The sequence below is a fragment of the Chrysoperla carnea genome, chromosome 5 (assembly GCF_905475395.1).
Source record: "Chrysoperla carnea chromosome 5, inChrCarn1.1, whole genome shotgun sequence".
Taxonomy (NCBI): domain Eukaryota; kingdom Metazoa; phylum Arthropoda; class Insecta; order Neuroptera; family Chrysopidae; genus Chrysoperla; species Chrysoperla carnea.
The window spans coordinates 75,897,834-75,914,339 of NC_058341.1; the positions used below are offsets into that span (position 1 = coordinate 75,897,834).

Below are 16,506 nucleotides of genomic sequence, written 5' to 3' on the forward strand. Positions count from 1 at the left end.
ATATTTTTTAATTTTGATGGTGAATTATGTTTCAACTTGACTCACCAAGGCAGATGCCAAAAAATTTTATTCTTATTTTTTCCGTCTACATTCATGAAGTTTTAACAAAAGTCATCATCAAAGTTGAAAATAAGGTACCAAAAATTTCAACTTCAAGTCTAAACTTGCCTTGGCGCTCGTGCTACTTTAATATCCACAATAAATTCTCAAAAATTAAGATTTTTCTCATAGCAAGCAAGACAACAAACTTAAATTTTATAAAATGCATGATGCATAGAAATTAATAAATACATGTTATAAACATTATGTGTGCTAGTGTTGAGCTTGGAGTTGGCTGAAATTGTAATGCATTTATAGAGTTTATTTTTCAAACTAAAGTTTAAAAAGTTTATGTTTCAAAAGAAACATTTTTTGGTTGTTAGTAAAATTTCTTGTAATTAAATTAAATAGGTCCCATGAATCAACCCATAACGCAATTGACTGATTTTGTTGGTTTATTTCGTGATTAAATTAAAGGTACACATAATTAATTAAAATTAAAAACAGTCCTGATTACGAGATGTAATTCGAACTTGGTGGCCACCAATAAGCTTCAACGTAATCGCAATTTCAAATTCTAATGCATTTTCTTTTAAATCGGTATGAAATTCATAGCGACGTAATAATGTTGCTAGAACGGCTTTCATAAGCATCCAGGCATACCGATCACCTTTAAAAAAATATGAATTTTCTCTCATTATTCATAATTTTCATTGAAAGTAATTGTCTTACCAAGACAATTTCTAGGACCAGCACTAAATGGTATGTGTGCATATGGATGTCGAGTTTTTGAATTTTCCGGTGTAAAACGATCTGGGTCAAATTTTAATGGATTATTCCAAATTTTCCCATCGCGGTGTAATGAAAATATTGAAACAACACATGAAACTCCTTGTGGTATTAACCAATCTCCTGAAATTAAAATTGTGTATATTTAACAGAAATTAATTTACAAATAGAAACATCTGCTTCAAAAGACATAGCACAAAAACAATGTAAAAATAAGTGTCAATCGATCGGATAATTCTTTATGACTTCAAAAATCATTAAAATAGTGACTCATTTTCGAATTACTAGATGTTGAAGTTGCAAAATTTAACGATATCAAAGCGATTTGCTCTAGAAAAATGTCAAATGTTATTTCAAGGGGATCTTTTAAGAGACGAGAATTTTATGACTGAACTTACTTCACCCTTAATGGCTAAACAAACTAAACTTCACTAATAACTTCACTCTTAATGGAATTATAAACGCAATAAATTAAAGTTTGTGGTTTGGAAGGTAGTTCATTCAATTTTTGTTGCAGTGTTTATAATTTATCGCCATAATCAGAAAGTTAATCTTTACGTTAGACTACCGTTTGTGGCTTATTCGGTTCGTGTCAAAAGAGACTTAACTCTCGAATGTACAGACTAATTCAGTTGAAGATTATATCCGGATCACAATATAGTGAATCGACTTTTGAATAAACTCAACTTTTGGAAACATACCATTTTCCTGATTTCTGAGTCGAAGAAGTTAAATTTTGACGAAAATCATGCCGCTTAGGACGTCTAAAATTCATTTGAAGCTCTCGATATTTGCTATGAAGATGTGTTTCCAAATGATATTAAATTTTTTGCGATCTAATAGTATGTGACATCAAAACTTATCTTAAATCGATAATGCTTGAAGACCGGCTAAACAGTTTAACCTTGCTCAATATATATCGCGGTGTAGGCGTCGATGAGCACAGGGTTTTGAACACGTTTTTTCTGTGCCTCGCAGAATTAGCTTATTGAAAAAAAGTGACATTTTGATATACTAAAATGTTCTCTGACTGGAAATCTTTCTTGTTTTTATTGCCTCTACGACTTAGGCTAGGTTCGGTTATATTGGTTGTCCAGGAGGGAATACTTAGGTCATAGGACCCATTGTGATACTATTGTGTGTTTTATCACCTTTTCGCTGATAATTTCAGCTCCTCAACTATTTTGAGAGACTTCTCGATTAGTTTTGTTGTGACGGTGGGAATCGAAACCTCTGCCTGTGGTATACTGCGTATAATGTTTTTGTTATATAGAATCACATACTTTAGCTTCCAATAATAGTAAAGAATATGGTTTTTATATCATTAAACATCGCAACTTGAAAATTGAATAACTCGAATTTCACAATTATTTTTTATTCAGCATATGATGAGCAACGTCAGCAATCTTATAAATTACCCTATAAACAGTTACCATCTCAATTGACAGTTTTTTTTAAATTGCCTTTGTAAAGTAATCTTTGAAGCATTCCCAAAGTACCAAATTTAATATCGTCTGTTAGTTGTCTGGATATCAATGGCACAGGCGCATACAGTCTCATGGACTCCTTTATAACCATTTCCATGTATTTTAATTTTGATAAATCCTCTACAGCGATTGTACGGTCTGAATCATTGTCTAATACTTCAAATAGCTCCTCGCATACTTTATTTTGAATATCTTTATGTAAAGCTAAATTTAAGATAACATAACTTAAAGTGGTTGATAACGTTTCATATCCCTAAGATAAAAATTATTCAATTCAAAATGTTAGAAAAGGTATTTGTAGTTAAGTTTGCTTTTTTTAAAGGAAATTGAACAATTAAAAATAATGTTAATTGGCATGATAGGCATTAGCCTAATTGGAAAGGTAATTTTTAATCATTTGCTTAAAAAAATGATGTTGAAAATATAGGCGCCGAGACTGTCTGGACTGAAGCGTAATCTGAAAGCCAACTATGTCAAGAGCTGATAGCGTACATCGTTAGTGTTTTTAAGAAACGGGTGACGCAAAAAAATTCAATTGGCCACTAAAATTGGGATATTTTAAATATTCTAGAATATAGCAAAAAAAATCCACGAACCCTAACCATCTGGCGCGTAGTAAATAAGCTGCTGAATTCATGTAGAACATTTTCTCTTATAGGACAAAAAAATGACAGAGCGGCGATTTTCGAGATAAAGGGGGTGTGGAAATATTTAGAAAAAAGTCGACCTTAACCGCCTAGAATCAACGGTAAGTCAAAGCATACATTTCTGTTAAACCGGCAAAAATAGTGGCAGACAAAAGTTTTTAGTGGTTTCGGAGGGGGGTGGGGTTGCAGTAATCTGGAAATAAAGTGGATCGTAACCGGATAAACTCAAGTGCGGTTTTCTTGTTACAACATGTACTTTTATGGAAAAATAATCGCAGACATTGCAGACTGCCAGTATGGCGGTAATTTGAAATCAAGCGAGGAAGAAGTCCCGAAAACTGATTTAAAATTAAGTAAGTTAAAATTGAAAAAATTCCTGCTGTTTGCCAAAAAAATTCCATTAAGACCCCACAAACATAGTACAATACTGGCAAACGTTTCCCTCTTCCCTTTGCCCACTAACAAACGATACATTTTTACCCCATTTGGGGTGATTTGGGGGAGGGGATGATAGGAGGAAAATATTTGCCAGTATTGTGTTACGTGTGTGCGGTCGTTATAGAAATTATTTGGCTAGCGGGTTGATTTAAAATTACAGTCTCCTATGCCTGCTAACTATTTTTCATAAAAATACATGCTGTAACCAGAAAATCGCACTTGAGTTTATTCGATTAGCATACACTTTTTTTCCGTTTACTTCAACCCCACCCCCTTCCATATCGCCAAATAGTTTTGCTCTACACTATTTTTCCCGGTTTATAAAAAATGGATGTTTTGACTTACCGTTGCTTCCAGGCGGTTAGGGTCCACTTTTCCCCCCAGATATCTACACCCTCCTCTATCTTGAAATGGTCGATTTTCCATATATATGCCCTATAAGAGACAATGCTCCACATCGACTCAGGAGCTTATTTACTACGCGCTATACGGTTAGAGTTCACGAATTTCCTTACAAAAATAAAATGAGTATCCTAGAATAAAATGATTTACACTAAAGAATTTTATTCTGTTTTAAAACTATATACACTATTGAAAAATCTACATTGTTTTCGGGAAATTGTACGTAAGCATAATTAACTAGATGTGTACTGCGGCCATTTCAAGTATCACAGTAATAAATTTCTTTACACGAACTAGAAACTGTGTATAATCATTTAGAACAAATATTCTAAAGAAACAGTTTATTGAAGAACTTACCGCCATTATCGCAAGATTTGCTTCTATTTCTATATCTTCTTCTGTGAAATCTGAATTTACGGCTGCAAAATCAATCAAATATTCCAGTAATGGTTTTTTAAATTCATTTTTTAAATTACTTTTAATTTCATTAACATTTTCATTATTCTTGGAATTATAGTATTTCTTCTTTTGTAAAAAAACCTAGAAAATGTTTCAAAAATAAATATTTAATGATTAAAGAGAATTGAAAAAAATACACTCAAACCAGTACTCGAACACGGACTTCTTGGATTCAAGTCAAGCGCCCTACCAATATTGTGTGCATGATTAAATGTGAACAACAACAATAAGTAAAAATATTTAGTGTTTCAGAATTCTTTGACACAATAGTTTCATTCTTTTCTTTTCAAGTGAACTCTGTAGTATAAAATTGTATAATTTTTTAAAATCTGTTTTTTCCAATACTTTTGATTACCTGATAGTCGCATAACCTTAAAAAAAAGTAAACACGATGATGTGCAAGTTAGCCATTTCAGAAATATATATGGCTTGTATGTTTGCTGGGAACCTTAACCCTTTTTGAGGTTAATGATTCATCCAGATTGAAACTTGATCGCTTGTCTTTTTACCAAATCAACCCACCTGAGATAATTTCGGTCAGTTTATGTATTGCATACTAACACTAAAGTTTGAACGGCTGCATGTATTATTTTATAAGTGAATTCATTTTTTGTAGTAGGAGTGTTGTCATGTAGTACGTTTAACGCACTTCTAGATGTACAAGAAAGGTAAAACTATACATATATTCACAGCACCGATTTTGGTGAAAATTTGGGATTCAGCTTTGTTCATCCTCTAGATCAAAAGTAATATAGTGGTGCTTTTGTTCAGGGAGTGGTAACCAGCCCTTCTAAGAGGTTGAAAATGGCAACGGAAGTCAAGAGGGCGATAAAATTGAAGCAAAAAATGTCATTTAAGCAAGAAATTCGGAGTAATACAATACAACTTCTAAAGTTCTACAGAAAAACTTGAAAATGAAAAAAAATTCAAGTCATTTGCACGAAACGGAGTGATAAATTCAGTTTTTGTGCTGAATAAAACATAAAAAAAGGTACGAGAAACTTTCTTTTCATTATAACTCCGTCAATTTTCGTGCAAATGATTTGAAAGTTTTTCATTTTCAAGGTTTTTTATAGTACTTTGAAATATATATACATTTTTATAGTACTTTGAAAAGAATGAAATATATACTTTTTTCAAAAGAGTCAAAATTTTCAGTTATTTAACGTTAAATACTCCGAATTTCAATACATTAAGATACTGCTTATTGTTATTAGTGGATATTGCTTTTATTGATATATATTAGTTACAGTATTTTATCAGAATACAAGTAGGCTGATTTTATTCTTGTTTTTTATAGTTTAAGTACAAGTAAGCAAGGGATAAGTGGGAAAAAATTATATACGAGCTACAATTACAGATTACAGTTGACGGTAATACTGGAAGCACAGAAAAGTGGATGTGTGTGATACAAACGTTTAGAGCTTTGAATAGTTTAATCATTTACGTTCCATAAATCTGCAGGGGTGATTTTAGGTACATAAGGGTGTGAACCATGATACATCATGATCTTGTACCGTGACTTACATATCATGCACCATGGTTCACACGTTTTTATCGATTGTTGTTAATATTTAAAGCCCTTAAAAATACATGGTGTTGTGAAACAATAGTACTATAAACAGAGACCATTTCTTAAATAAATGTAAGGTAAATGTACATTATTACGGGTTAGTACGTTATTTCGGAATTCTTTTATTTTGATCAAAAAATAAGAAACACTAAATAAATTTTTAATTTTAAAAAATAACAGATCCTCTAGCACTAAAATATGAACAAAGAAATCGACTTTTGGACAAATCAAATCACACTTAAATACTCATATTGATCGAAAAAGTGATCGATCGGTTAACATCTGGTTTTATAACAAATATGTTGTTTGTAAACGTAAGATGACAGTGTTAGATTGTTAATTTTTTTTAGTTTACTGGTAAGTTTATCATTTTTGAATATGTAAAAATATTGATTAGACTGAATAAGTAAATCGTTTTAAAGCTTTTTCAAATTATTTTAATTAATTATTTTCTTTAAATTCTGATTCCCGGAATTAAGTTCTTAAATCAGTGATAGTGAACCATATTACGGGAGTCTACCGTAATTGGGGAAAATGAGAAGTAATTATTTTTCATTCTCATTTTAAATTGGTGTTATAATTATTAAAATATTTTATACTGATTGAAGCAGTAGATACCGTAGATTTTTGTGTTTTTTCGGGAAATGTTTTTTTTTTTTTAAATTTGGCTAATTTATGCTTAATTACTTGCTTTTTATGATATAATGTGTTTTTAACTCCCGGAATAATGAGCAGAGTTTTTACTTATGTATACAATTCCGGGAGTATCACATTCTCAAGGAGAAAATTGAAACTTTATTTTATTTTTATTTTACTAGTATTAAAAGAATTTAAAAAAATAACAATTCTATTAACTTCATTAATTTAATAACGATAATATTTATAATACCACTGATTTATTGGCATTAGTATTCCGCAATATGTTATGATTTTTTTTAAATTAATTAAAAATTTTAAATTTTTATTTTTCAATCAAATTTTATATGATAATACTCAATAATCTTAATTACATTAAACAGAACAATTTTTTAATTTACCTATATTAAGTGTGTATACCGGAATTCTATACTTTCATTTCCGGAATCAGGTTCAAAGTCAAATTTTATCACGGAATTAGAGACAAATTCGAAATCCAGAAAATTAACGTTTAATACTATAAATTAAAGACTTTGGGGTGAAAAAATGATCAAAACTAATTCTCAATAAATCATTTTATACGACAAACAAATTTTTATAGTGGAAATATTTATATTTATTTCAATAATCAGCTTAAAAGTGCATTATGCCTAAACATCCCGTAATATGGTACATTTACCTTATATTTTTATTCGAGGTACAACATGTTCGCCTGTTTTGTGTTCCAAATTCGTGGCGCACAGTTAATTGTACGTTAAATATTAAAAATTGACAGATTTTTTTTACGTACATTATGAGTGAATTCCCTTACGGTTTTGATGCTTTCATTGAATTTCTTATAATTATCAGTCCAACGGTACGTACAGTTTGGAATTTCCCAGAAATGATAGATTCTATGCATGCCTAAATGGAAAGCACTAAAAAAAATATGTGTGTTAAAATAATATTTTATGATGGCCTAAATATTTTATAAAAAGTGAGGAAATTAATACCGGCTAATAAACTGTGTAATGTAGAGATGTAAAAAAAGCTTAGATCAAAAAAATATAGTATCATAAAGTATTTTACGGCCTGCCAGAACTGCTCAACAATTACAAAATAAAAAATGCAAACAAGGATGGTATTAATTAATCTCAAGCAGCAACATGCATCATTGCTGCAATCTATATTCTTGTAAATATCCTACAGTTATTGACAAAACGCATAAATTTTGTTCTTAAATTTTGCTAAAATTATATTTGACTAAAAATAGGGAATCGGGCTTAATTCTCACTTCACGAATATAACAGTGAAGTTGGTTTGAACCACTAGTGACGTCAAACGTAGGTATCGCCATAGAGATAACATATAAAACTTTGTTTTGCTAAAAGGAGATGGATAACCTTTGAATGCAATCTTCGATTGCTAATAACTTCTTCGTTTTTTCATCAATTTGAATTTCACTTTCAAATTTTGTCATGGTATCAATTCTATTTTTACATATTATGAGTAATATGGCCAATTCGACATCAGAATTATATCCTATTATTTTTTCAAGCGTTTTGAATAACCCCGCGCATTTCTGTACATACCTAGAGATTCTTTATGTTTTATTTAATTACAGACTAATTGCCTAACTAACCACGCATTCCAATGCATTTCTGAATTACAAGTAAGTCATTTAATATGTGGGAGCTGCCTCGGACCCGTCCTAGGTCCGTATTGTTAAACTTCTGAGAAGTCGGGAGTAAGATTGGAAAAAAAAGTGTACAATTTTCCCTCACTGTGCAGACTATAAATAAGATGCATTAATTTTTACCTTTCGAGGGCAGAACAATACGAGTTTGGAATGTCAATATTAACACCCATAGTTGATCCTACAAAGAAAGAAATTTAGAGAATGTACTGCTTGAATGAAAAAAATTTTATTTAACATTTTTACCACAAACTGCTTCTAAAGTAGTTTTTGATAAATACTCATATATATCAAACGATTCACCATCATTTAATTTTTCATCTAATTTTTCAACCAACATCAAACTTTTTTCAACAAATATTTTAAAGTAGGATTTTAAAATTAATGGAGTGAATCCACGTGCTACGATTCCCCGATTATGTTTCCATTTCACCACTAAAATGTATTCATATTTATATTAATTAATAATACCATAACATTATCAGTAAATAAATAGACGTTATAATCTCCAAAAAATAATTAGATAGTTGCAAATTTAAATAACGCTAATAATTTTGGCGTTAAAAAATTTCAAATGACAAGATTACACTTTGATGGTTCCACTCAAATCATTTTATGGAAAAGTTCATTTTAATTTCATTTTGGTTGTTATGAACGAAATATCAATTGTTTTTTTGAAAAATAACAACATTTCTTTGCATACCCGCACAAATTTTAAATTGTTTTTGAAGGAACACTTGATCAAGATTAGAAAAAGGGTAATTTTTGCGTTTTTAGCAGTTAAGCTTTATTTACAAAAATACAATTCAATTTTATTACGAATTCCGTCCGTATTATGAGCACACGTAATCAGATGAGCCCTAATAAGCGAGATATGGCTATAGTACAAATCAAAAACAAAATGACAGTAATCAAAAAATTTAACCATTCACAATGTATGTAAACCTGGCAGGCATAGACTATCTTATTTTAAAAACTATAAAATTTTATTGGACAATAAAAATCCAATACATTAGCAATTGTCATCTTTATTTTTCGAATTTAATTATTTACTTGTCTCACTTGTAATAATAATATTTATTTGTCACTACACTTCACTTAACTATAGGCTGGAAGTATGTTATTACATTAGAAAATGGGCTGTCTTTACATACTCAATAAACTAAATAATAAATAACATGTTAATTTTTTTCAATTAATTTTATAATAAAAACAACAATATATATATATATATATATATATATATATATATATATATATATATATATATATATATATATATATATATATTGTAATAGCTCCAACACAAGCCATTTTTGTATATACATATACAGGGCGTTCTGTTATTAACTGCAGATCCCACGGACCCAAGACTCTTAATCGGACTTTTAACTTTCTGAGTACGCTAAAAATTTTTCACTTTGTATCTCTTTTCATTTTTGAGTTATCGTGTTGACGGACGGATAGACGGGCGGACAACCGGACGTGAAATATTTTGGGGATTTTATGAACACCTTTACCAAAATTTTGTTCGTAGCTTTAATTTTTTTTAAGCGTTACATGGTATAAGTATACATAGATAAACAGTCCTACAGCTGGACCCACTGTTCATGATCGGTTCGCGTTATAATTACCAAAGTGTCTTTGTCCTACCAAAAGCGGGTGTCCAGTGCCCCTTTTAATAATGTATCGTTTAATATATATAGATACCTTCATAGAACGCTGCGTGCATCTTAACATAATGGTCATTACGCTTGTAAAATATGCATTATATTAGCCTAGCATAACTTTTTCTAACGGCATATGTCCTACAGATACAGCACATAGCACATCGTGATAAGAGAGCGCAGTTTTAACTGTTTAAACTTTGCGTTGGTTGTATAGAGCTTGCATTGAGTATACTAGCTGTATGAGTAATGTACTTGAAAAGCGCGCAGTGAATGCATTCAGTATCGTTTCTCGTTATATCTAATGCTTACATAGTACGTGTGCCATAAAAGAGTGATCATATTACGTCTCAAATAGCCCGGTAGTACGTGTTTTAATATAGTTGAAAAATCACGCCAAGCGCGCTTTTCAATAACGTATCCTAACAAAAAGTTCACAAACATTATGTATCCGACAGGCAAATAAGGTGGATCAGAGTGCTTTTTAATAACGCATCACATTATATCTAATAACTGAATAGCGCGCTGCGTACGCCATAAAATGATGGCTATTAAGCATGTAAGATTACGTTAATACAACAATGTTTCGTGTTAGTTGTATAATCCAAGCATAACGCCCACTAAAATTATGTATCCTACAAGCATAAAATCTTCGTGTTATATCAGATACCCAAATATCGTGCGTTATAAAATTAAGCTGATTACACCTCAATTATGCTTACTACATTTTACGCGTTTTTAAGTGACGCTTGAATTATTCTTATATAAGGCTCGCTGGCCGTATGTGTCCTTCAGATGAAAAGCTTCGCTGTACTCGCTTTTTAGTACCGCTTCGCGTAATGTATCATACCTACATAACGCACTTAGTGCGCCATAAAAGCTCCCATCGGGCTCTTTCATCGCTACATAGTGCTCTATTTTATTCTAGCTTAAAGCTCACTAACCGTATGAGTACTACAGTCAAAGAAGTTTTCCCAGTGTGCCCTTCAATAAAGCTTCCAGTTACACTAGATATCGAAATAGCCCGCTACGTGCTCAGTAAAATATAGCTCAATACATTTCTTAGATAACGCACTTTTAAGTAACGCTTCACCTTAGTTGTATTATCCGTGCATAGCGTTCACAAGCTAAAGGTTATCTTTAACACCTAAAATACCGCTTTGAGATTTATTAAATACCTAAAAAACGAGTTTATCGTATCTTAGATAGCCTTGCATATTTTTAAATATGACTGACAAAACACTCCTTTTAAATAACGTTTTATGTTATACTAGCAAATACCCGCCCGCTTTTCTGGACAATTTCTCCTTTAAAAACAAAGACTATCACGTTATAGCCCTCACTTATCCTCCCTTTTGTTCACAATTTTATGGATTTTAATTTTTTGGTGGTGAACTCGAACTTTTTTGAAAATGAAGTTTTGCCCATGATTCTCGCTGATATTGTACCTTTCTATAGGCCCAATCATTAAATTAACCTGCTTATTACACTTTTTGGGTCAAAATTACATCATCCACTGAGTTCCATCAAATTCCAAAACAATAATTTGTTTCCCAAAACAACAGTATATGAGGTAATTTTTAACTAAAAAGTACAAAAATCAGGTACATTTGACGACTGGTCGAATAGTTTTTGAGATACGGACTAAAATCAATTCAAATATTGCGATATCTCAGAAACTCTGCAACCAATCATTCAATTAACCTGATTTTATACTTTTTGGATCAAAATTACCCTATCCACAGAGTTTCATCCAATTCCATTACTTATTATAGGTTAAATAATTTTTAAAATTTGTTAAGTAGTAAATTCAAAAATGACGAATTTTTATACAAACTGTCATACTCTTTTCGCCACCAAAATTACATAGTTTCATATAAACTTTCACCTTAAACAGATCGACCTTATACAGTCTGAATTCCTCTCTCCTCTCTGAATTAAAAATTGGAGTGATTGATTTTCCTCTCTTGATTAGTGTGTATTTATTTTTATGAACAAAAATTGTATACCAATTTCAAATACTTAAAATATGAATAGGAACATAGTGTTCATCATGAGAGGAAATAATAAATTTAGTAGATATTTTATAGAAACGTTACTCTATTAGTAGTTCTGATTAAACTATTTTTTCTAAGATATTGTATTTTATTACAAAATAAATCTATTATACTATTTTTCGTTTAAAAATAATTCAAATTTCTATCTTAAATGGTTTTTCCTCTCGACTTTTTATATCGATTAAACTCTAAGTTTACAGTAGTATCATCATCATTGTCTCAAATATTTCGTACAACGATAAAATTTAGTTTCAGACTTTCACTTTATAATTAAGTATTCCCCACATACCGCTTGTGAGAACAAAAATTAAAATCCATTGTTAAATACTATAAACCACATGAACATTAAAAAAACTATAGTAACATGACGAACATGCATACGTTGATCAATATTAACATGGCTTTTCCATATACAAAATTGGCATCCCCTTTTTACCCCCTTAGAGGGTGCATTTTGGAAAATCCGTTCTTATCGGATACCTAAGTCATACAAAGAACGCACTCTCCAAGCTTCAGGCCTCTACGATCAGCGGTTTAGGCTGTGCAATGTGCAGGACAAAGCATTTTATAGATATAGATTATTATCCTAGTATAGCGCTTTCTAACTGTATGTGTCCTACAGGCGAAATATCGCTTCAAGCGTTACGCATCGAGCGTCCTTACGTTAAATGTGTTCTGTGAAAATGGGTTAAATGTGTTGTGTAAAAATCGGTTAATTGTAAGATATTGGTTTTCTTGAATATTTAGATCATCTCCAATTTCATATCCTTAAAATATAGTGAAGCCATTCACAAACTGCCTATATGTAATAAATAATATGTATTAAGGTTTTATAGTTCATACCATCCGAGAGAATTATTGAATCTCCCATTGCTTCTTTACCAAAATACTTCATTAAGAAAGATTTTTCTAATCCATTTTTATTAGTTAACAGTTTCTGAATGAAATCAGGATTGCTGATACAAACTCCAGGTATTAAACCGATCCATAAACGGAAAAATGAATTATAATCTTCAAATATTTTTAAAAATTTCTGTGATGAATCTAGAATTAGAAATAAATTCATGTTTATTTTTAGAGAATTGCGTGTATCCAAAGACAATAACTTAAAAAAAATTAAAGAAGATTCATTTATGTGGTTTAAGGTCCAATCTTGTGAACGAATTAACTGTCAGCTGTATTTATTCCAACAATTATATAATCTTATAATTACAAAAATGGAATTAAAACCAGTGAAAACAAACAATGGACTGAGTTAATTGTAGAAATACTATATATAGACAGTGATTACACAATTGTTTGTTTTTAACCTTCGAACTAAATAAAAGGGGTGGTACAAGTTTGTGTCTGTTATAAGTGTGTATGTCTGTCTGTGACATCGTAGCGCCTAAACGGATGAACCTATTATGATTATTTTGTTTCGTTTGAGAGGTAATTTAACGGAGAGTGTTTTTAGCTCAGTTTCAAAAGAGAATTTAGGATTCCGTACCCAAAAAATTGATATGGGTTTTAAATTTTGTAAATTTCACTTGTTTTGCGTTATGTTAGTAAAGAAAAAAAATGTTTCAAACAAAAGTTGTTTAATTTTATAAGAAACATTTTGTACATTTAAACTATTGTTCTATCTCTAACGTGTTACAACATGGATCCTACAGACCCAGTATCTTTTTACGACCTAAGCATGCTATAAAAATTTCAGCTTGATATCTCTTTTCGTTTTTGAATTATCATGTTGGCAGATAGACGGACATGACAGATATTCAGACGAACAACCGAAAATGGAGTCTAGTGCGACCCTCTTGTTCCATACGAAATACTTCCCAGTATAATAAAAATTATAAAAAGTTCCTGTGAACATTTATAGATCATGTTCCGAACATGTTTTGCAGCTAATGCTGGTACGATCATTATCTCTATAGATAAATGATGAGTTTCATCTACTTTTCACATTCTGTTTATCGAGTTCTGCTGAAAACTCTTTGAGTTCTTAAATACGCGATTACGCGTCAAATAAGCCCATGTGTTAATGTCTTAATTGTTGCGCGAGATAATCGAGGCGGAAGAATCCGAAAGAACACACGCACATACGTATACACATACACACACAGACATCACATCGAAAAGCTTTGATTCGGATATTAAGGCCTTGAAACCGCGGGAATATGTAAAACTGGAGATTTTTAAAATCAGCCCCATTATAGAAACTTCCTCTGGGAAGTAAACAAGAAGGGAAAACTTCAGCGGTTTCAAGCCACCTAATGATAACATTACCACATACCTAATTCGGATATCGAAGTATTGCATACGGTGCTCAAAGGTTTAGAAAGAAATGTTTTACAGTCCATTGAAATAAAAAACTATACAACATTTTGAATCATATGAACAATTTTTCTTTCGAGCTTATTTATAATAATAAATAGTTTATTAACGTGAATTATATTTAAAATATTCGTAATTACCTAAATTATCTTTTTTCTGATATTATTTTCGATTAGTTAAGAGATTAATGTAGTTACATATATTGCTTTTTTATTCACATGGCATGAACAAAGCTACAACGATCTGTTAACCAATCGAAATATATATCAGAAGAACGATAATTTATTTAAGAAAGTAATAGTATAAGCTTAACTTAAAAAAAAAACAGTTAACAAAATATTACTACTAAATTAATTTAATTAAAAATAACCCTAAACACTTTTCGAAGGACAAGTTATCATAGGCGTGTTTATCAATCAAGAAAATTTCATAAAAAATATGTTTCATCTGGTTATCAGATTGGTGAAGATCGACCTTATATCGTCTCTTAGACTAAAACAAACAAAATTGAATTAAGAAATTCGAAATCGTATTCTTTGATACAAATTTGGCAATCATTAAAAAATCAATATGTAAATAACATGTATGTCAAAATTACGAAATTATATTACTTAATTATTACAATTAATTGGATATGAAATGAGTGAAAGTTGACTCATATAGTATCCTGTACTTCTATCGTCTTCTGTAATTCATTCACATTGTTTTGAGAACGATACACATTGCATCGAAGTGATATAATGTGTTACCAAAGTTTTAAATAAAAACTATATATTAATATTTAGTTAATGGTTGTTTCGCTAAAAAAGTATTCCGAATTATAATTAGGAACTTTCACAAATTAACGATTAATACAATTGCGTATCGAATTGAGAGCAAATTCACTTTAGGCCTACATCTACGTGCAATTACTGAATAGAAATATCTAGCTTTGTATTTAGCTGGTAAACATTAGAATGAAAAATTACCTCGAGCTTTGTTAAAATACTTAATTAGGCTACTCTTTAGATAAAGAGTTTCGTGTTGCATGTTATTAACTCATAGCAACAATTTATCATTGAGATGGCGAAAATTGAGGTCCAGGGAAAAAGCTTTTCTAAACAAACGTTGCTTTTTTGGACACAGAATGATAATCTATAAAAATATTCCTAAATATTTTATATTTGGCTAAATTTAAAAAAAAAAAAAAACCAAACACTTTATTATCATTTAAAAATGACCCGGTATAGTTTACCCACTAATTTCTAAAATTTACTACTAAAATATTGTAGAAATGTTACCTTTATTTTTTCCAATAAAATGCAATGCATTGCCAATAATTGGATAAGCTGGTGGACCAGGTAATTTTGATACATAATAAAATATACGAATATAATTTGAAAACTTATAAACAATTAAAACAAACACTGAGGTTAACAAGATCTGCACAATGTTACTTTCTATATATCTTAAAAACATGTTTTATTATATAGATTAACATTCAACCAATCTAACAAAATTAGACACATTTTGATGGTAGACTATCTTTTTATATTGTTGATATTTCTTAAAAAATGGTAGAGGCAAAATTTAACAAAAATAGAAGAGCGCCATTACATGAGTCAAATTTGCACACCATTATACAAGGCTTGCAAAAAGTATGGAAATAGTTAAGGAACTCTAGAAAGGCACTTGAATATATCTATTGAAATTACCCCGAGTCGGTGCAGGAGTCATCTTTAAAATCTTGAATGAAAACCCTCTTTTTTATAACGAATTCAGATTTCTGGTGTTAAAAAAAAGTTAATTTTAAACGAAAATCGTGAAAGTATTATTAAAAATACTTAAAATTGCTGAAAAATAATTACTTTATTATTTTTTATAACTCTGTGTTAGTTTTTAAAAACTTACACAAAACAGGCAAAAAAATGTTTTTGCCTGAATTATTTGGAAACACTGGCCCATAGAAAAAAAGTTTATTTTCAAGTTACCTTGAATATGTAACATAAAAAAATCAAAATTAAAGGCACTGTTAGATTCTTCGTTGAAAATTAATTATCTTTGATATTTTTTAAAGGAATTATTATAAAAACCAGACTATTCGGCTATTTCTTTAGTTTATAGCACCTACCTATTTGATTTACAAACAAAATGTTTTTTTCTTTGAGATCTTTTCTTGAAAAAAATTGTTGACATAACTAAAAAAATTACACAATACTCTGCAATTATGTAAAGTATACATATCTAAAATATCAATATACGGGTTGTATCTCTTTTAGAACAAGATTAACAAGTTACTCATTTCTGTTGAAATTTTATATCAATCGTAGATCGTGTTT

At 30.3% G+C, this 16,506-nt stretch overlaps 1 protein-coding gene across 1 annotated transcript; it reads right to left on the reverse strand.

The window, feature by feature from the left end:
- Window positions 1-476: 476 nt before the first annotated feature.
- On the reverse strand, window positions 477-15,904 carry LOC123301439 (cytochrome P450 4C1-like). Its single transcript, XM_044884178.1, has 9 exons — window positions 15,883-15,904; window positions 12,713-12,913; window positions 8,392-8,580; window positions 8,269-8,326; window positions 7,261-7,387; window positions 4,160-4,342; window positions 2,328-2,568; window positions 772-951; window positions 477-709 (listed from the first exon to the last, which is right to left on the reverse strand). The coding sequence occupies exons 1-9, from the start codon at window positions 15,902-15,904 to the stop codon at window positions 537-539; spliced, it is 1,374 nt and encodes a 457-aa protein (XP_044740113.1). The 3' UTR covers window positions 477-536.
- Window positions 15,905-16,506: the final 602 nt, after the last annotated feature.